The sequence below is a fragment of the Physella acuta genome, unplaced genomic scaffold (assembly GCF_028476545.2).
Source record: "Physella acuta isolate Inbredline_101_S28 unplaced genomic scaffold, ASM2847654v3 ptg000112l, whole genome shotgun sequence".
NCBI lineage: Eukaryota > Metazoa > Mollusca > Gastropoda > Physidae > Physella > Physella acuta.
The window spans coordinates 320,933-344,000 of NW_026731632.1; the positions used below are offsets into that span (position 1 = coordinate 320,933).

General features: G+C 37.3%; 2 protein-coding genes across 2 annotated transcripts; both read left to right on the forward strand.

Moving 5' to 3' along the window:
- The first annotated feature begins 1,177 nt into the window (after nucleotides 1-1,177).
- Nucleotides 1,178-8,754, forward strand: LOC131934564 (uncharacterized). The gene is made up of 2 exons (XM_059290622.1): nucleotides 1,178-1,312; nucleotides 7,597-8,754. The coding sequence occupies exons 1-2, from the start codon at nucleotides 1,261-1,263 to the stop codon at nucleotides 8,517-8,519; spliced, it is 975 nt and encodes a 324-aa protein (XP_059146605.1). The 5' UTR covers nucleotides 1,178-1,260; the 3' UTR covers nucleotides 8,520-8,754.
- A 1,277-nt stretch (nucleotides 8,755-10,031) lies between these two features.
- Nucleotides 10,032-11,879, forward strand: LOC131934565 (uncharacterized). Its single transcript, XM_059290623.1, has 2 exons — nucleotides 10,032-10,100; nucleotides 10,658-11,879. The coding sequence occupies exons 1-2, from the start codon at nucleotides 10,049-10,051 to the stop codon at nucleotides 11,566-11,568; spliced, it is 963 nt and encodes a 320-aa protein (XP_059146606.1). The 5' UTR covers nucleotides 10,032-10,048; the 3' UTR covers nucleotides 11,569-11,879.
- Nucleotides 11,880-23,068: the final 11,189 nt, after the last annotated feature.

Here is a 23,068-nt window from a genome sequence, read left to right on the forward strand (position 1 = left end):
CAGTAATCTGTGTGACTACCTCAGTCAAGTGTGTCACCACCTCAGTCAACTGTGTGATTACCTCAGTCAACTGTGTGGCTACCTCAGTAAACTGTGTGATTACCTCAGTAAAATGTGTGATTACCTCAGTAAACTATGCCACTACCTTAGTAAACTGTATGATTACCTCAGTAAACTGTGTGATTACCTCAGTAAACTGTCTGATTACCTCAGTAAACTATGTGATTACCTCAGTAAACTGTGTGATTACCTCAGTAAAGTGTGTCATTACCTCAGTAAACTGTGTCATTACCTCAGTAAACTATGCCACTACCTTAGTAAACTAAATACCCTAAGCAACCCAATTAATCACAATCAATGTTTTTTTTTGTTATACCAGTTCGTTCTTACATTAAGTGCTTAAAATGCATATTCCTGTTTACGACTATCGTTTGCTGAAGTGTGCTAGACATTAAAACTTAGTTTTAGGGGTCTAGTTTAATAGTTTGTTGTGATGTGTACCCGAGATTTTATTGTGATGCAATTTAGGCGACCGATATACTGAATTAGCTGTCCAAAATACAAGACCAAAATATTATTATAACACATTGAGGTATAAACTGTTATCATATTTTTATTCTAAGCAAATATCAATAGTATTATTATGATAAGCAACTGACATGCATAATGTTAAGGAAATGTACACGGAAATCGCAGGTTAAAGGGGTACATGGAAATCGCAGGTTAAAACCTTGTGGTACAAGGAAATCGCAAGTTAAAAACTTGGGGCGCATGGCTGATTCTAATTTTTCAAGCTAGGGCCCTATGTAATGTAACGTGTGGGCCCGTCATGGACTGTAGGGACACGACTCTTCGGGGTGCGATCGTTTAGGAGCTCTTCCCTGGGCAATCGCGCCGCGGCTGGCAAGGAATTAGGGACCAGAGTCCCGTTCAGTTGGGTAGAGGACCTACAATGTACGGTCCTGACATGGCACTTCAATACCCTTACCCCTTCACCATTAACTTTAATGAAACTTAGATAAGCTGTTGTACGTAATATTTTGTTTTACTTGTTTACAGTTATCATGTTATCATTTTATCAAAAGTTCAACAATTAGTAAGCTTTATATACAATCAACAACTTCTATCACTGATGACGTCAATAATGATAAACCGTCGATAATAATTACACAAGTGTTGCACCATCAGTTCGTGAGAAGCTATCCCAGGACGAGACAACTGTCAGATTGTGTATGTTAGGTGCATAAACAGTACACGACCATGAAGTATTTATATACTTTTCTGCTGTGTTTTCTGATCGATGTTGATGCAGGTTAGTTCGCATGTGATTTTGTAATTTTTAAACAAATATCCTGTAAGCACACACACATAAACAATATTTATAGCAACACGCTTTTAAATGCACTGAAAATAAAGAAAATAAAACTAATTTACTTCTTTCTTTATTTAAAGCTTTAGGAGCTAAAATATGTAAATTATTTCATAAGCGACAAAACATTTATTAAGGATAGTACATTAGTTTTATTTTTGTATTTTCAGTCCATTTAAAAGCTTATTGCTATAAAAAAATTTTCATATTTATTTTATTCTCTACTTTATTGTAATACTACTTTATGATGTTCAAAACGCAAGCATTAGCTCTGCGATAACGTAAAGACTATTATCTGCCCGTGAAAAGCAACGGTTCGTGACCACAAATTGCATTAATCAACAACCTAAAAAAGCGAAGGATAGTTCTTAATCTTGCTACCTCACCTTAGTTTCAAATAGTTTGAAACTATATGTTGTGCCCAAAATAGCCTTTACTAGTTCGACCCGGCTTTACGATTGTACATATTCGACCTAAACTACAGCTCACCAGAATGTTAGAGTGATCGTGTCTAGCTAGTTATCACTCCTGCTGTTCTTTAATATTATAGTTATTTATCTAGTGATATGATTGTGTTATCTCCCCTTAGCTTTGAAACCGTTTCATTAATTTTTAATGACTAACTAAATACGTAGTTAAATAAAAAAAAATAGATAGACTCACATTGTCATCGAAGTGAAATGTGCAAAACCATGTTTCTTTTTCCAAATCAGGGAGGTGTAAAACGTCAAGATTTGCAAAGATGTCGATTTTCTTTTGCACGATTTCAATACTTTCTCTTTACTTCGTATACGAGAAAGTAAAAATAGATTAAAAATCATGTCTAGGCCTATATCACGAGTTTTCATCCACGTAGTGTTATATAAAAATATTCGGTTTATTAATTTACATAGTACAAAACTATTTATACGATCTTTATGGGCATTCCCATTTTTAAGAAGGGCAGTAAGTCATGGAAGTAGTGTGAACGTTTACGTATCTTTTAAACTACACCTTTTAAAAATATTTTTCTAAGAAATAGTGTGTGATAGTTACTGTAGAACAATTACTGCTGTATTAGACATTTTATTGCAAGCTTTTATTTAACTCACTGTCTCTGTCTGTCGTCAGTCGTCAGTCTGTCTAGATCGAAACGCCCGAGAGAAATTACGAGCACTTCTAACTGACAGATGCGTTTCGTAATTGCTACGTGGGTCAAGACGTGAAGACAATGCAACATGAAATTAAATTTAATTAATTGGTTTGCATAATTAATTTTTTATAAATTAATTAAAATTTTGACCAAATTAATAGGCAGTCTTACAAAAAATATTCCGCACTATTATATACGCGATATCAAGTTCATTAGGTGCGCAATGGTTTTTAGTCATGCAACTCTATTGTAAATTTAAAAAAAAATTAAAGTACTGAAACAAATTTAATAAAAAACGTTTTAATAACGAGCTTTTATGTACTAATGCACTAAAAAGTAGAAAATAAATTATACGATGCTATTTAAATAACTATGAAGAAAAGCGTAGGTCTCTTTCTAAATATTATTAAAATTATCCAATAGATACTAAAGTGACCCGCTTTTCTTTATAGTTACTTAATTAGCATTGTATAATTTTTTTTCTACTTTTTAGTGCATTAGTACATACAACATTGTTATTAAAACGTTTTTTATGAATTTTTTTGTTTACAAAACCACTATCAAAGAGCACGAAAAAAATTATTTATGAAAACAAAAATATTCATTGTTTTTTTTTGTGTCGAAAATGGGCCCCCCTAAACTTACTGCACCCCACCCCCCCCCCCCCCCCCTCGTATTGCGGGGTCTGGTGGCATGGTAGTTCCGCCCCTGATGGAAATGTTACGTTACGTTACACTATGGGGTAGTAGTGTATAAAAAGAAATCTTGACATTACTCACTCTTTATAATTTTAACAACGTCATTGCCCCCAGTTTAATTAACACTTGCCAATTAAATTTCCTTCCAGGATATAAACCCGACCAAAAAACTGCATTAGGACATTACCTACTGTCTGACAGTTACACATCGGTTAGGGTAACGGAAAGGGTTAGAGTTATGGAGTTATGGTAAGAATAAAGATAGGGGCAAGGGTAATGGTAAGAGTAAAGGCTAAGTTCAGGGTCTGGGTTAGGTTAATGGTCAGGGTCAAGATAATGGTAACGGTGACGGGTAAGGCAACGGTATATATATATATATATATATATATATATGTATATCTATATATCATCTATATCTATATATCATATATATCTTATATATATATCATATATATATATATATATATATATATATATATATATATATATATATATATATATATATATATATATATATATATATATATAAACTAGCGTACCCGTCCCACAAAATATATAAGAAGGGTTTATTCCATGCGTCACCAATCCTATACTCTTAGACGCGTGACCTTGTTTTCTAAAAGTGAGTTATTTAAATGTAAACAATGCCTGCGCTTGGATCATAAATGTCGCGAAACGGGTTTACCTACACTACCGCATGAAAACCTTGAGTGTACATTAATAACTCACCGAAATAATAAGGTAATACACACTTTGATGACTGCCCATGCGTCAGGGACGTAGAGGGGCGCTCTCAGGACCCCCCCCCCCCATTACACTACCGCATAGACGCCTTAAAACTAACAGGCGCCATCGTGCCATATCGCATCCTATTAACAACGAGAAAAATGGCCCGTTGAGGAAGGGTACAACGGGCGCTAGGCTGATAGTGCTGTCTCTTTTCTCTAAACTAAAACCAACCCACCCCCCCCCACACACCACCCCCACCCCACCCCACCCCCCCACACACCACCCCCCACCCCCCACCACACACCACCCCCAACCCAACCCCTCAACCCCACACACCACCCCCACCCCCCACCACACACCACCCCCACCCCTCACCCCCACACACCACCCCCTCCACACACCGCCCCCCACCCCCCACCCCCCCCCCAAAAAAAAACATGTCTACCGTCCCATTCAACGAAATATAATTATATACTTTTTCCAGTGTCCGCCCCCTCCCAGAAAATTCTACCCCCGCCCCCGAAAATTTCAAGTACCCCCACCCCTCTCCGGGGAGGAAAAAGTCTGAAAGAAACACTGAAACCAACCCACCCCCCCACACACCACCCCCCACCCCCCACCCCCCACACACCACCACCCCCACACACCACCCCCCACCCCCACCCCCCCACACACACCACCCCCCCCCCACCCCTCCACCACCCCCCACCCCAAAAAAAAAACATGTCTACCGTCCCATTCAACGAAATATAATTATATACTTTTTCCAGTGTCCGCCCCCTCCCAGAAAATTCTACCCCCCGCCCCCGAAAATTTCAAGTACCCCCACCCCTCTCCGGGGAGGAAAAAGTCTGAAAGAAACACTGAAACCAACCCACACACCACACACCACCCCCACCCCCCACCCCACACACCACCCCAACCCCCCCCACCCCCCCCCCCCCCACACCCACCCCTCCACCCCCCCCCCCCCCCCCCCCCCCCAAAAAAAAAACATGTCTACCGTCCCATTGCAAGAAAACCACTTTTTAGATTAGACACATTAATTAGGCGGTAATTTTATTATAGAGTATCGATGAGGAAATTTCTTTTGAGTTGTGGAGGGGGGGGGGGGGGGCTCAGACGTTCTTACGCGGGGGGTGGGGCTTCGCCCCTACCCGAAGAATTGTATGCAAGAAACTCTTCACGCAAACCATTTAGATTAGACAACATTTCCTTTTTTTCAATGTTTACGCGATAATCAATGACGTCATTTTACTGTGTGCACTCTCTGGTTTGAGATTATGTTCTACTCTACGCTAAATGTGTCGACGTCATATTTCGTTTTTCGAATTACTGTGCATGTTTTTATTTTGCTTGTGTTTTCTCTAGAGCGTTCTTGTCAGACAAAGCGTTCTTGTCAGACAAAGCGTTCTTGTCAGACACAGAGCGTTCTTGTCAGATAGACAGACAGCGAAACTATTATTATAGACGAGAAAAATGGCCCGTTGAGGAAGGATACACCGGGCGCTAGGCTGATAGTGCTGTCTCTTTTCTCTAAACTAAAACCACCCCCCCACCCCCACACCCCCCCACCCACCCCCACACACACCACCCCCCCACCCCCCACCCCCACACACACCACCCCCCACCCCCCACACACCCCACCCCCCACCCACCCACACACCCCCCCCCCACCCCCCACCCCCACACACACCACCCCCCACCCCCACACACCCCACCCCCCACCCACCCACACCCCCCCCCACACCCCCACCCCCCCCCCCCCTCTAAAAAACATGTCTACCGTCCCATTCAACGAAATATAATTATTTACTTTTTCCAGTGTCCGCCCCCTCCCCGAAAATTCTACCCCCGCCCCCGAAAATTTCAAGTACCCTCACCCCTCTCCGTGGAGGAAAAAGTCTGAAAGAAACACTGGTGTCGCGCATAGCCACTACGCGAAGAATTGCATTAAAGAAATTGCAAGAAAACCACTTTTTAGATGAGACACATTAATTAGGCGGTAATTTTATTATAGAGTATCGATGAGGAAATTTCTTTTGAGTTGGGGAGAGGGGGGGGGGGGGGGGGGGGGGCTCAGACGTTCTTACGCGGGGGTGGGGCTTCGCCCCTACCCGAAGAATTGTATGAAAGAAACTTCACGCAAACCACTTAGATTAGACCAAATTAGACCAAATCAATGACGTCATATCAATGTGTGCACTATCCGGCTTGAGATTATTTTCTACTCTGTGCGCTAAATGTGTCGACGTCATACTTCGTTTTTCGAAATACTATGCATGTTTTTATTTTCCTTGTGTTTTCTCTAGAGCGTTCTTGTCAGATAGATAGATAGACAGACAGCGAAACTATTAGTATTAATGATGCAGATTGCGTCATTCGCTAAAGTGACACAAATGAACTGGATTTTTTTTCAACACAAAAACATATTATTTAACGTGTTTTAAACATCAGTGTTACTGACGCAATATGTTAGCGTTACTAATGGTCTATCATTAGATGCTCCATCTTGATTTCTGATTGGATTGTCTAAAAATAGATGCTAATTACATCGTTCGCAAAGTGACGAAACTGTTTGGATTTTTTTACGGAAAAAAAGAAACACCCCCGTTAATAATCTAACATTGGGTAAGTTTTCTGATTATCAAAATAAAACGTATTATATGGCCCTCGGCAGCCCATGTGAGCCTTTGGGGGCCGAAACTGACATTTTTGTTTGCAGCTAAATCGCATCCTACTACGGCGCCGGCGGATACGTCTGATTCAATTTAGTGAGCGTTTGTAACGCTCCATCCTATCCATTGTCTATCACACTGTTTAGAACAAACGTAGTCACCATAGCGCTTACGGGAAAGACCAGGGCGCCAAATCGCATCCTGCCGGGGGACGCCCATGCAAAATTAAATCCCCCTCCCACCACCACCCACCACTACCCCATCTCCCACCCCAGAAACCTTCTCGGGAGTATTCATCAATTCCCTAAAGTTTTATGGCACCCGGATAAACTGTGTCGAACCGCAATCGTCTTTTACTTTTATATACCGTATATAGAGAAAAATCCCACCATCCCTTGGCGCCGCCCTTGCGAAATTAAAAAACATTTTCTACAGAAACCTCACATGAAGTGTTCTAATTAACTCCCCAAAGTTTGATGGCGATCGGAGAAACGATGTCAAACCAAAATCGACTTTTATTTGTATATACCGTTTATAGAGAAAAATCGCACCCTCCCGTGGCGCCGCCCTTGTGAAATTTAAAATGAATTTTTTACAGAATTCTTCCCCACAGTGTTCTAATGAACTGATCAAAGTTTGATGGCGATCGGATAAACGCCATCAAACCAAAATAGTTTCTTATTTTTATATACCGCATATAAAGAGAAAAGCAAATCGCGCCCTGCCGTGGTGTCACCCCTTCGAATTTAGATTTTTTTTTCACATAAACCTCCCCAATAAAATTCTCTACGATTTCCCAAAGTTTCAAGGCGATTTGATGAGAGGTGTAGTAATACATTAAAGACAAACAAACAAATAGACACACACATACATTGTATGTACATATATATAGATTTGTATGTTTATTTGCATATATATATATATATATATATATATATATATATATATATATATATATATATATATATATATATATATATATATAAACAGGTGACAGTTTACAGATCGATGCAATGCCCACCTCGGTAGTGATTGGACTAACAACAACGCTTGAAGTCAAATGTCACACTTTTAATAACAACAGCTCCCAGATGGAGAGTCTGATGTCTTTGATCATCACAAGGTCAGGTCACGGTCCAGATAAAGAGTTGGCCTCCATTAACGCTTTCAGCCCAGAAGGTCACGTGGTGGACACGTCCAATGAAACGCTGACAGCTTCCGGTAAGATCGACAACCTGGGAGAATCTTACCTGCGTCTGGTGTGGAGATTTCCAGACGTCAACAAGCGCGGACTTTACGCGTGTGAGGCTCACGGTGTGAGCCACACTGGACATCCGGTGTCCCTGACCTCAACTATTTCGGTTACCAATTCGTATCCCGAAACTGATGAACTGGTCGATCTAATTAAAAATCTGACGTTAGAGAGTGAATATGATAAAGAACGGTGTCCCTCAAACTTAAAATCAAATCAGGAATTGATAAAGAATTATATGTTCACAATCTCCCCTCCGTATAATGGTCGTCATTACTTACTATCCAGCAGGCTCTACACGTACCAGGTAGAATCAGCTGAAGCCATGTGTGAGTTATTAGGTGGTTACCTTGTCGAGATCGATTCAGCTGAAGAGCATCAATTTTTGATCAATTTTTTGAATGACGAATCAAAAAAATTGAATTTCATTGTAACAATGACGGGATTATCAGACGAGGAACAGGAGATTGTTTGGGTAAACCGACATAGCAAAACTGTGGCTAGGTATACAAATTGGCTTGCAAATAAACCCAATGGTGGAAGAAGTGAGAACTGTGTGGTGTTGTACCAGCCATCTTGGTTAATGACTGATGATCCGTGTTCTCTCACAAGAAGCGATTTCGCTTTAAAGCTGACTTATCTATGCGAGGTGCCGAACTAATATACATTAATTAAATAGAAATGAAAAACAGCTAGACTGATACAGGTTATATGTTAAACATTATATAATTTTATACGTTATCTAATTTTTATTTCTGGCGGAAAAAGATTAATTTAGTCATGAAAGTGATAGGTAGTAAATGTAATATTTTTCTCTAATACTTTCCAAAGTTTCGTTCAAGATGGTTTATGCATTTCAGTGCATTTAATGTATGATGAGTTGAAAGTGTTGAAGTAAAATTTAAAAATATAATTTCATTTGACTTTCATAAAAATAAAAAAAAATAGAATTTTTAAAAACTAAATATTTACTTTATTGTTTTAAAAAGTATCATTGTCTTGAAACTTTCTGTGTATTTTGTATAGTCATTTTTTTATTGACATAGAATAGTACATCTGTTTTATTCACAATAAACCTATTTCTGAATTGAGATACCATGTGAAAATCTTTGACAATTTAAATCCGCTTTTTTATATATCCTGATTTGCCTAATGGTCGGCGGAAATGGGATCGGTGCTAAATTTGTGCCTATATGAGAAAGATGAAGATTAGTTGAAGGAACTTAACGTGTTACTCTAAATGACTACGGGCCGCATAAAGTCTCCGTAGTTCTATGTCTAAAGTTATTATTTGGGCTGCAACTCAACTTGAAAGTGTCTCCCACAAGTGAAATTTCCGAGGTTATTCTGACGTCATTTCCTTTGTTTGCTTTGTGGTTTTCGAAAAGTGTGCTGAATGTCATCCACATCTTATAGCTGATTCCAGAATGTCTACTGAATGCCATTACTATTTGACTAGCGGAGGTCTCTGTTATGTTGACGATTAGAGATTGGACTGGGAGAATTTTAAGCAGGAAATTGCAGGTTAAATACTTGGGTTACAAGGAAATCACAGGTTAAAAACTTGTGGTACAAGGAAATCACAGGTCAAAAACTTGTGGTACAAGGAAATCGCACGTTAAAAACTTGTGGTACAAGGAAATCGCACGTTAAAAACTTGTGGTACAAGGAAATCGCAAGTTAAAAACTTGCGGCGTAGGGCTCATTCTAATTTTTCCAGCTAGGGACCTCTGTGATGTAAAGTGTGGGTCCATCATGGATTCTAGGGACAAGACTCTTCAAGGTGTGATCGTGGCAGAGCTCTCCCCTGGGCAATCGCGCCGCGGCTGGCAAGGAATTAGGGACCAGAGTCACGTTCAGTGAGCTAAGGGCCCACAATGTACGGTCGTGACAATGCACTTTAATACACCAACTCCCCCAATCACAATTGACTTTAATAAACCTTAGATAAGCTCGTATCCGTAATATTTTATCTTTATTGTGTTTACTGTTATCAATTTATCATTTTATCATAAGTTCAACAATTTGTAGGCTTTAGATACAATCAACAACTCCTATCACTGATGACGTCAATAATGATAAATCGTCGATAATAATTACACGAGTGTTGCAGCATCAGTTCGTGAGAAGCTATCCCAGGACGATACAACTGTCAGATTGTGTGTGTTAAAGCATAAACAGTATACAACCATGAAATATTTGTATACTTTTCTGCTGTTATTACTATGCGCTGTTGGTACAGGTTAGTTCATATGTAATCTATGAAAAACTATAATTACACATACAATAGGGGGTGGGTGGCTGTAAGGTAGGGCTCACGGCGGCTAACCCGAAAGTCTCGAGTTTGAATCACGGGCTGGAGTGTATAGGACGTCACTGATTCTACCAAGTTCCGATGTGTACTTTGCCCATTTTAGGTAAACCAAGGCGGCTGGGCTTAGGGCTGACACCTTAGAGGCTACACAAAATAATTAATGCAGATTCCATTTCTACCGTACCAATGTTTTACTCGATTGTTGAGCGTGCCTTTACAAAAAAAAAAAAAAATAGAACTAAATGTAGCAATTCATTACCACGTTTAAACGCACAAAGGTTTTAACGAAATAGTTATCAATTATTTTGTGAAATTTTGATTAGTGGTACAAATTACGTGATGCTTTGAATTATAAAATGTTTAAATTTACATTTTATTGAACCTTTTTATCGTTTCTACAATTAACATTTTGATTTGTTCCGGATAAGTTATATATATATATATATATATATATATATATATATATATATATATATTTATAACAGGTTACGGTTTACAGATTGAAGCAACGCCAACTACAATGCTTATTGGACTAACAACAACTTTGGAGGTGAAATGTCACACTTTTATCAACAGCAGCACCCAGATGGAGAGCCTGATTTCCCTGATCATAACTAGGTCAGGCCACGGCCCTAGTAAAGAGCTGGCGTCCATTAACGTTTTTAGTCCAGGCAGTCACGTGGTTGACGTATCCAATGAAACGCTGACAGGTTCCGGTAATATCGACAACCTGGGAGAATCTTACCTGCGTCTGGTGTGGAGATTTCCAGACGTCAACAAGCGCGGTCTTTACGCTTGTGAGGCTCACGGTGTGAGCCACACTGGACATCCGGTGACCCTGACCTCAACTATTTCAGTTAACTCTTCTATCCCTACAACGGGTCAACTGGTCAATGAAATTCAGAACCTTACGCTAGAGATCGATACGTTGAAAACAAACCTGGATTTAATACAGACGGACATGTTCAGTATATCTCCGCCGTTTAACGGACATCATTACTTACTGTCAAACAGGCTTTACACATTCAAAGTAGAATCAGCTGAAGCTATGTGTGAGTTGTTTGGTGGTTACCTGGTCGAGATCGACTCTAGAGACGAGCATCAATTTTTGATAAATTTTTTGACAAACGAAAAAAACAAGTTGAATTTCAGTATTGCAATGACCGGGTTATCAGATGAGCTACAGGAGAAAGTTTGGGTAAATCGACACAGCAAGACCGTGGCAAATTACACACATTGGTATTCGAGTGAACCGAACGGTGGGCGAAGTCAAAATTGTGTTGTATTATATTCCCCAACATGGCTAATGGTTGATGATCCGTGTTCTCATACCATGAGCGATTTTTCTTTTAAGCTGACTTATCTTTGCGAGGTGCCAGACCAAAAGCCAGTTTAATAAACAATACAAACAACTTTACTGATAAAAAAAATCAAACCATAAAATCTTTGTAACTAATTGTGTCGTGCTTATATTCGTTATAATTATTCAATTTCTTAAATTTCGGTTAGAAAAATAATAATTTTAACGAATGCTTCAGTCATAAATCTAGAAACATTTCAAAATCCTTAACTAATACACTGCATTTGTTTCTTAAAGGGCGATTTTAACTTTTTTTCTCTTTTAAGGAGTTGTGAGTTAAAAGTGTTCAAGTACAATTTTGAAAATTAAAATTGCAAATGGAAATTAGCTTACTTTGATAAATAAAGGGTTTTAAAAGCAAACGTTTTTTGTTCAATGATTTATCTATATATATAATTCTCCTCTGCGAGCCGTTAGAAAACAAGCTGCAAGCGCCTCCTTACAGTCCCCTCTCTTTCTCTCTATCACTACCACCCTACCCCACCCCCACATGGTCTGCTGAGCTGTGGTCACGTTAATGTTTATAAACCGTACAGCCGGGTTTAGTGACGGCTACTAGGGGCAGATAATTTAGTTTGAACCGATTTTAAACTTACAGGAGGTAACTAAGAGGAGGCTGCTTTCACGGGGGGGGGGGGGTGTAGGGTCGGGGTTAGGGGAAAGGAGGGGGGGTTAGTGTTTTAAAGCAAATAATTTCAGTGGCAGCATTGGTACTGTCGAATTCACAAATTATGAATTACTGAAAAGTAGAAAATAAATCAACTAAATAGCGGCGTATGATACGCCGCGGGTCGGCTCGTAATAAATAATCATCTTAAAACTTTCTGTGTAAAAAATTTTTTACAAGCTTTTATTTAGTTTGCAACGCCCGTTTGTTTATTTTTATTTTTCTTAGTTTTTTGTTTGTTGTATGTGGGTTTTTGGCAAATCTTAATTTTGACCAACTTCTAATGCAGCGATTTCGTTGATAAAACAACATGGCGGCTGCTTGTTTCTGGGCTTCGCTTCAAGATAAAAAAAAATCTAGAATTCCAAATAACAACAAATATAATTTTAAAAAATGTCAACTCTATTTTCTTATTATGATTGGGAACGGTTCGTTGCCCGAAAGTCGATTAATCGGAATATGCGGACACTGTATTTTAGGGGAATCTACTGGTCAATAATAAAAGGGGAGATAACAAGATTAAATGCTAGAGATCGCGAGATCACCTCCCATAGAGGGTCAACTGTTGTCACGGTTGCCTACGAAGAAGAGGCAGAGAACTGTCTTTTAGAGTAGTAATTGGGTTTTAAGACACATATTTTTAGTCGAAGCCTATTTAGATCTAGATTTGGTCGCTAAAATATGTAAAATATCTCATGAGCGATCAAAGCATTTATGAAAGAAAGCAAACTACTTTTTAAAATTTCGTTTAAAAGCTTGCTGTTATAAATTTTGTTATATTTGTTTTATTAGTTTTACTAACTTAATAACAATCATTGTAATATTAATCTTGTTAGTGAATTGAGATAAAATATGTAAAGAAATACGCCAATTTTGGTATCCTGATTTGCCAAATTTTGTGCGGAAATTGAAACTGAACTATTAAACTAGTACCGACTCGAATAAGTCGAAACGGCGAGAGACATTGACGGAGCTGGACGCGTTACTTGTGCAGGGGTACGGGTAGCCAAATTATATCTCCGTAACTTTAAGTCTAAAGTTTTTGTTGTCAGCTATTTTGAAGTGGAGCCAAACAAACGTTAGAGTTATTTGTTTATTTAAACGTATTCAATAAACATAACCTAAATAGACACCAGGACTAGCACTGTTAGCTTGGCATACTAAAAGTTAAATAGAGCAAACAAGGAAAGATAAAATAAATTGTTTATTGACTTATCTTATTTTTTTAACTGTACATTTACTTTATTCAAAGTAAAAAATAACATATATTTTGATACTAATTGTAATTTAAAAAAAAAATGATAGAAAATTGTTTTATTATCAAGTAAATCGAGGATTTCTTTTTGGAAATAGTATTCCTTATTATTGCTTAAACGTGACAAACTTTCATTGTAAGGAATTATTAAATTTCATTTTAGTTTGTAAAAATGACGAATACCCAAGTGAATAAGGTTGTTAATCGTGCTATTCATACACAATTATAATGCATTAATTAGCCAATTTGTATCCACCCAACCCCTGCATTAATTTAACATTGATTGGCATCATAGACAAAAAGCAGGAGAACCACTGGGTAAACAGAAAAAATAAACAACTCTTGGAAATAGCTAAAGCTGTGGCTGGAACATCTAATTATACTTAAAATAATATATATATATATATATATATATATATATATATATATATATATATATATATATATATAAATGTATATATAATATTGTTGAAATGACATTTTAAAATGTGTTTTAAAACATTAACTGTTATTATACTAGTAGTGCATTTTTATTATTTTCGATAACAAAATAAAAGCATATACATTTGGATATAATAACATACAGTTCTTGCAATGTTATGCCGTCCAATTTGTTTATAATGTCATACATCAGTTTCTATTTGCACACGATATGTTTCATTTAACGTAATCTATGACCTGAATCGCTTTGAAGTCACAGATAGAGAACGAACTGTAATCTATTGAACCAGTTTGATTATCTTTCATGCGAATTATTGTTTCAGTTTCTATATTGCTATATATCTAATAGGTATTGAATAAAGTATGAATGTGAAACAGCTAGGACTAAATATACAGCTTTGGTCATTTAAAGTATCGTAGATACAACAATAAATAAATTCGATTTTATTATAAGTGTTATCTTTAAAAAAAGATTAACATCTGTATCTTTTAACCGATTATCATTATCAAACTTCCCTACGGTAGACAATACTATTTAGCAGATGGAAGAATAAGAGAAGACATATCAACTTGTTATGTGAAATTAGAAACTTGTAACATCTAATTGTTCACGTTCATCAACGCAAGAAATGCGGCGACAGTTTCTCATTTTACTCGGAGTTGTTACAGTGGGTAAGTTGTGTTACGTTATCTCAAATTACAATTTATTTGAGTAGCCTACAAACCTTATAAGTTAATATTATACTTAAGTTAATTCTAAAAGGAGGAAACTCATGATAAAAAAAGTAATATTAATTTTAATACGATTTGTCTTTTCCCCGTTGATCTTACATTAATTAAGTAAACACCTTGTACGATATGGTTCTACTTGCGCTGTGTTTATAGAATTAGAAGGCATAAATCATCAAACTGTGTTGTAAGAAAAACACATTACGCTTTATGTCGTTTAATTCCTATTTTTTATGGCGTCATTGTTATACTGGTTCCCCATGTTACGGTTATGTTGCAGTGCAGTGAGAGGGTTTACTTATTTGATCCAGCCAGCTACCATTTCACTCGTCTCCAATACCAGGGAGAGAGTATTACACCTTGATAAACACTAGGTTATGTCACATTCAAACGAATCCACGACGCTCAGAGATAAGAGGACCAAGTAATTCGTATATGAATCTTTTAATCTCGTATCTACAACAACACACGTCCTTCCACACCGACGATAAGGATTCAACTGCTCACACATAAACTCATAGCAACTAACTCTCTAACCTAAAACGTCACTATCTTTCGTACCGCGTCATCATACCCATGTGTTCACTATGTTCTTCGCACCAACCTGCACTCAATTCAATACCTACTAAACCATACATCATAACATTACCCCCCTCCCCATTCAAGCTAATCTCATTAGCTTCAAACAATTCCATAAATTCAACATATGTCTACCAACATATCATGTTCAACATGATTTTAACCTAACAATATCAACTAGGTGCTATACATGAACATTCATTCTATTTTCCAATCTTAATTATTACATTGCATTGTAATTTTACTCCCATACAATTTCATTTTAATCACTAGCATTCAACAAATATTTTCTCTTGAAATGTCTCCCTCAGATAAGTATTCTTGGGTTTTCACACACTTCTCATCATCATCATACTCAGCAATGTCCATCTGTTGACACCAGTAGCTATAAAAGAAAAATTATACCCAACATCCCATTAGTTTAGACCAATACAACTTGTGATGGCGAACAGAGCCCCCAGTGCCACCATTTAGTGAACATCTGTGGTTGTTCTCATCTTTACATACAATATCACTAATACAGCTTAATCAACATGGCACTGGATCCCCCAGCTCCTGTAATAAAGTCCTATTAACACATGATATAACCATATCAACCCAGCATAAAGACTTCTCAACCTAGAAAAATAATCAATTCAGTAAATCATTATAGTACAACAAATATTTCCACATCATGGATCAGGTAACCTTAAGATTCTCATCAACCTAGAGAAGTAAGCATATCACATCAACACATATTATATCAGAAGCAATCAAACCCCATCAAAGTGACTATAGACATCATTAGTTCATAACATTAGTGTAATCATCATGCAACAACAAAAAGAACTTACCATATCATTATGTATCATTATCATAATAACCTTTATGTCAAAGCTTCATCAACCCACATCGTCATATATTAATCAACCAAAACTCAGAGTACTATCAATCAAGCACATCAACATGTCTACATGTATATATATCATATCTTACACTACAGTCTTTTCTTTGACAGTTACCTCAGTAAAAAAAAATTCAATCACTAGCATCAGGCAAATTTGCTCTAAATATGTCAGCCCAAACACAATTTGGATCATTAATCTTTATAGTCTCAGTTCCATCAGCAGAGGTCACTAGAGCACACTGTAAATCATTCAATTCCTCATCTCCATCTCTAGCCATAAAACATTGTGCCTTATTTTGTTCTGTATCATCTTTCTTACACCACTTTCTGTTTCTATTTCTATTCTGATTCCTATCTCCTATATTTACCTTAGTACTATCTACCTTGTCAGAGCCATTATACTTTATTAAACTGGTCAATTCCTGTACTTTACTAACAAGTTTTCCTATTTCCTTTTCAAGAATGCTGATTTTGTTTTCTAAGTTCTGGACCTTACTACTATTATTGTCATCTCTCACCCCAGGAACATTTCCTATAATCAAGTCATACGGGCCTTTCTTGAAAACCACAGCATCTACATATCCGGTAATCTCTTTTGATCTGACAAAAACTCTAGCCACAGGCCAACTATAGCTTCTACCTCCAAACACATTTACACGCTTCCTTTTATTAGTGTACTGATGGGATTTCACAAATTTATCTCTAACAGCAATAATGGAGGCACCAGTATCCCTAATTGTCACTGTATTCATCCTATTCACTGAAGCCCTGAAATTGTTCATCCCCTGACAATTTTTATTTAACACTGCTATGTAAACACTATCCTGGTCTTGATTATAACTATTTCTCCCTGACCCTTGGAATTCTCTACAATCTTTTCTCATATGCCCAGACCTATTACAACCAAAACATTTAACTTGTGGTCTGGTTCCTACCTCATCCCTAACTCTAACCCTATCAGGACAATTTCTCCCTAAATGACCTGCCTTTTGACAATTATAACAATTATATGATCCCTGGGAAACTAAATTTGGACTTGCATTATTCCTTCTGATATTCTTGTTGTCTACCATTTTACTATAATTTCTTTCTATTCCCTGAGCTAAAAACATATGACCAAATTCTGTCTCTTTCCTAATGGTTTTATTTGGATGGGCAGCCTGATATTTTTGACATAGGTCAGTACATGCAGCTAAGGTTCTGGGTTTCCTTTCTTGGAGATAACCAAATAAATCTTTATGGACTGAGGTCAAAACCTTGTTGACTAGAATAAATTCCTTCAAATTTTCTACTGTTAACTCTAATCCCGAAGCATCATACCATTTGTCAAAACTTGTTCTAATATTATTTGAAAAAATCATGAAATCCTCTGTGTTTTCTGGTAATAATTCCTGAAATTTTACTCTGTAAGCTTCTTCTGTTAAGTGGTAATATTCTAATAAAGTCCTTTTGAGAATTCTATAGTCTTTCATCTCAACTTCTGTTAAACCCTGGCATGCATCTAATCCCTTACCTCCTATCAAAACCAATAACTGTGTTCCCCACTGTGACTCATGAACATTGGTAGTTCTTGCTATGGTTTCAAATCTCCTTATGTATGAGTCAAGGTTGTCTTTGTACTCATCAAATTTTGGAATCTTCCCTAAAATGTTACTTTCATAATTTCTAACCTCCTTAGTTACTTGCTTGCCCACATTATCTACTTTAGCCTGTTCCAATTTTGCTTCATATTCCAACTTTATCTTTTCTATCTCTATTCTAGCTTGCTCATTAGCCTCAATCCTAACTTTCTCTATATCCAATTCCTGTTTAGCTATTTCACATTTATAGGCCCTACTAGCTGTCTCCTCTACTAGTTTCATTTGTCTAGTTACCCAGTTCTCTAAATCTTCACCCTTATATTCCAGACTCTGTCCTAACTTATACATTTTCCTAATTTCTTCTGTGTCCATTCTAGATCCAATACTAGATCTAATCTAGTATCCACCAATAGATTCAAATCAATCTAGATTCTAGATCTAAGCCCTAGATTCACCTGTTTAAGAAGTGACTTATCACCTTCTTACACACAAAATACTCTTATCTGACACAATATATGACCCTTCAATTTGTAATATTTAGATCTATTAGCTAGATCACCATTAAGTTCATTAACTGTGATTAACCACAATTTGTCCACAGAATCCAGATCTATCTAGAAATCTAGATCTAATTCCTACCGTATACAATTATACAACTAATATATAAATAATATATATGATAGCTCAATCAACAATGTGGTAAAACACCTCACAGATGTACTCTAAATAGTAAGAAAATGGTGGCACTTATCTTAGAAAACGAATTCACACAGATCCAGGTCCCGACACACAGATCCCCTTGCAGTAGTCTTGCTTGTACAACACGTCCCGAAACTTGAAACACAGATCCGTCAGATCCCCTTGACTTTGACTTGTCCAATACGTCCCGGCACACAACACAGGTCCCCTTGATTAGTTCAATAAGTTCTTCTCGTTGTCTTCCACAAATGAAGTAATTCACGTTGATACTTGATACAGAGTCAATGTTTATATTATACACACATCACTTTAGTTTCTTCCTGCCGCCGCCATGTTTTAAACGGTTCACTGTCAAGGTTGCGCTGACACAGCTGACTGGAGGTCATCAGAATATTCAGCTAACGGTGAACAATCAGAAATGTCCGTAGTTAAATTGTGCTGTACTGAAACGACGTAGATCTATATCGATGATTATCTTGTTCCTATATGTTTCCACCGGTTCTCCCAACACGGGTAACTTCAGAATAGATTCTTCTTTCCAGTCGGATTTCCAGACAAACAGAGTATTCATAGGACGGTCGTTGGCTATATATATCGTTGTTTGGCTGTCTCCACCATGTTATACTGGTTCCCCATGTTACGGTTATGTTGCAGTGCAGTGAGAGGGTTTACTTATTTGATCCAGCCAGCTACCATTTCACTCGTCTCCAATACCAGGGAGAGAGTATTACACCTTGATAAACACTAGGTTATGTCACATTCAAACGAATCCACGACGCTCAGAGATAAGAGGACCAAGTAATTCGTATATGAATCTTTTAATCTCGTATCTACAACAACACACGTCCTTCCACACCGACGATAAGGATTCAACTGCTCACACATAAACTCATAGCAACTAACTCTCTAACCTAAAACGTCACTATCTTTCGTACCGCGTCATCATACCCATGTGTTCACTATGTTCTCCGCACCAACCTGCACTCAATTCAATACCTACTAAACCATACATCATAACAGTCATGTTACATTACTTAAAGTGTTAAGTTTATCAAGTATACTGATGGTATTTTAAATCAATACTTTTAATTTTTATACAAGCTCAACTCTTTATTAGTGTGTTATGTTGTAAATGAGAAAAAATAAATTACGAATCTTTTTATTAACTTCTGTGCTATTAAAGACATTCCCGTATTAGTTGTCCTACACCAGGTATGTTTACAACACACCTGTAAGAATTGTATACACATCTGTTCAACATTTTACTCTCCAGTATCCGGCATCCATCTAGATTCCAGCCCCACCGTCATCAAGATCGGCTTCCAGCGTTACCTGGAGGTCAAGTGCTGGCTGACCAACATCAGCGAGTCCGGCATGGAGAGCCTCATCTCCCTCATCATCTCACGCGCCAACAACCAGACCAGCTACAAGGAACTCGCCTCCATCAACGTCTTCCACACCGACAGTCAGGTCAAGGACATCTCCATGGAGAACCCCACCGTTTCCGGTCACATCGACAACACGGGGGAGTCGTATCTAAAAATAGTTTGGGATTTTCCCGATTCGGATAAATCTGGGGTTTATAACTGCGAGGCGAACGGGGTCAACAGCGTTGGACATCCGGTGGGGATGAACGCTACGTCGAGAGTGACCTACGCCATCCCGAACAGCGACGACGTGTTAGATCATATAAAAGAGTTGAACTACCACATCGAACACATCTACACGATACTCAACAGTCTGGTGAACGAAACCCAGGGTTACCGGAAACAGCGAGATCAAATAAAAAACAAACTTTTTAACGTCTCGGAGAGTTTTGAGGGCCGACGCTACTACCTCTCCGCACCGCACCACTCCCTGATTGCCGTGGAGGCTGCTGCTATGTGCCAGCTTATAGGTGGAGATCTGGCTACACCGGATACGTACGGAGAAGAGTTGTTCATCCGGAACTTCCTGTCTGGGAATTCTTTTGGTTCGGACGTTTTGTTCAACATGGTGACATTTGGAGATGACAAGTGTGATTGGATGTCATTTAATGGATTGAATTGCTACATGGGCGCATGCGCAAACGTCACGTCCGACTCGAGTTTTGTTTTGGGTTATCTTTGTGAAGTGCCGGAATGAAAGAGAAGTTCAATGGCAACTATTAAAACAAAATAAGTAGAGATTATTCTGTTGCTGTTTTCAATAATTTTTAAATAACATTCTACAACTCTCTTTAAAATTAAAACTACAACTAACATGCATGCAAATTTAAATTTAAAACAGGTTTTTTTTTTATTTACGAATTAATGTTTAAATGACAATCATTTTAGGAAAACAATTATTTCGATTCCTACGTATTTTAAATCTCAACATTTTAGCATTTAAAAAAAAAAAATAAAAACATTATACTAGTTGAAGAAAATTATATTACTTGTTTTGAAAGTCCGAACTGGTTTTAAAGAACTTTCCGGGTTTTAGTGAACTTTTATCATTTCATCTATATACTACTAAAAGTCAAGTTTGTTTACATGTTTGAATATTTATTTTTTTGTTTGTTTGTCCGATCGAGTATTGTGATATGTTCGACTCTATCTGGAAAGCTGTAAAATAGTATGCAGGTAGAGAATAATTTTTTAATGCAGACAGACTGTTGATCACAAATTTATTTAAAGACGTTAATTAATTAATTGATTTATTCATACGCAGAGTAACCCATTTTTTTTTAAAAGATTTGAAAAGCCACTAGACTCGACGGAAACAGTGACGTCACATGAAGTGTTTATTTTTTTACATCGATAATGGCGGCCTATCGAAGAAGATTGTGTTTCCATTCCAATGTTTAACGCGTTCTAAAGCTAATTTTCTGTCGGCTTTAACTTTAACAATACGTCCGTTTGCTGTATTTATTACGTTCCAACACTTATATCAATTTTCAACTGTCTTTTTCATTTAGTTTTACAATAAATTTCTCTAGGTCTAAAGATCAGCTGTCGAAGGAAAGTTATTTATAGATCTAGATCTAGAATCTAGAATCTAAAAATCTAGGTCAAATCCAAGATTTATTAGTTATAAATACAATAAAAAAAACGAAACTTTAGCAAACCAGTCGTAGATCTAGAATATAGATAATTCTATCTAGATTTAGATAATAATGAGTTTCTATATACTAAACTATTTTAGACCTTTATTATTTTATATAAATCTTTTTTTTTATAGCTATGAAATATGCTAATTAGGAAATGCTGGATGCGAGGCCTATTTGCATAACTTAAGATTCATACGCGGCTTCTATACCACTAAGTGTGCAAAATTATAGACGTAAACTCTAGATATAGCTCAGTCGTAGATCTAAAATATAGATAATTTTCTATCTAGATTTAGATAATAATGATTTTCTATATACTAAACTATTTTAGACCTTTATTATTTTATATAAATCTTTGTTTGGAATATGGTAATTTTGAAATGCTCGCTCCGGGCCTATAAGCGTAGCTAATGATTAGATCTAGATTCTAGGTCTAGCAAGAAAAACTAAACATAAGAAGACTTAAGCAAAAGAGTCGTAGAATCTAGACTAGATCTAGATAATTCTATCTAGATCTAGATAATTTCAGACCTTCTTTATTTTATATAAATCTTTGTTTGGCTAATTTAAGATAAAATTTAATTTGAAAGTTACTACTACTAGATCTAGATCTATGCGCGTAAGGAGACTCAAAGTATAGTATAAAGCTTCACTTATAATGTCACGAGTAAATAGCTAATTTGGTAGTGAGGTCGGCTCTCATGTGGGTGGCACAGGTTCTAGACCAGTTCGTCAATGATTTTTTTTTTCAATTTATTTTTTTAGATGTGAATAATAAAGGGCTGGTGAAGTAGAGTTTGTCTGTTTCTTTGTCCTAAGCATATGAAAGGATAGTGTGGTCAGAGACATGCTCGGCTGGAATCGTTTTTTAAACGATAAAAACATGTTGTCTGAGACTTGGCGGGACACTGGGCAGGTGAAGTAGAGTTGAGTAGGTCACCTATGAAGTCAGTATATGAAGGGATAGTCCGAAATCGGTGTTTTCGGTGTTTTTAAAAGATAAAAAACAAATTTTTGAAAGTGGGGTCTGTTTTTTTTTTGACGATAAGTGACACTGCAGTAGCGTAGCGAGGAGGGGGGGGGGGGGGGGAAGGGGAGGTAGAGGGAGGTGGAGGGGGGGGGGGGGCGGGGGGGACATATGTTGGGGCGCCAAAATGGTTTGGAAAAATAAATTGAAAGGTTGAGGGGGGTTCAAATCGAAAGTTTGAGTGGGGGGGGGGGGGGGTTGCACATCAAAAGTTTGAGGGGGGGGGGTTGAAAATTGAAATCTTGGGAGGGGGGGTTAAAATCGAAAAGTTTGTCCCCGGGCGCCAGGAAGGGTCGCTATGCCTCTGAGTGACAGACGTGATGTTTTTTGATGGATGACCCCCGAAACCCACAGTTATCCAACGGATGACGGGTATTCTAGTTATAAATAAAAGTTAAAAAAAAATAAAATCAAACTTTCATTAATACTAGTCAATCATATTTAAAATTATTCAATTACTTGATATTAATTATCTATGTGACATAGTACATTACAAATATTAAAAATAACAATGATTTGTGTTTATAGTGTTTCTATTCGTTGTTTATTGATAAGTAACATCTCATACTGCTTCCCAGGGTTTGTGCTTGGATTTCCAAACCG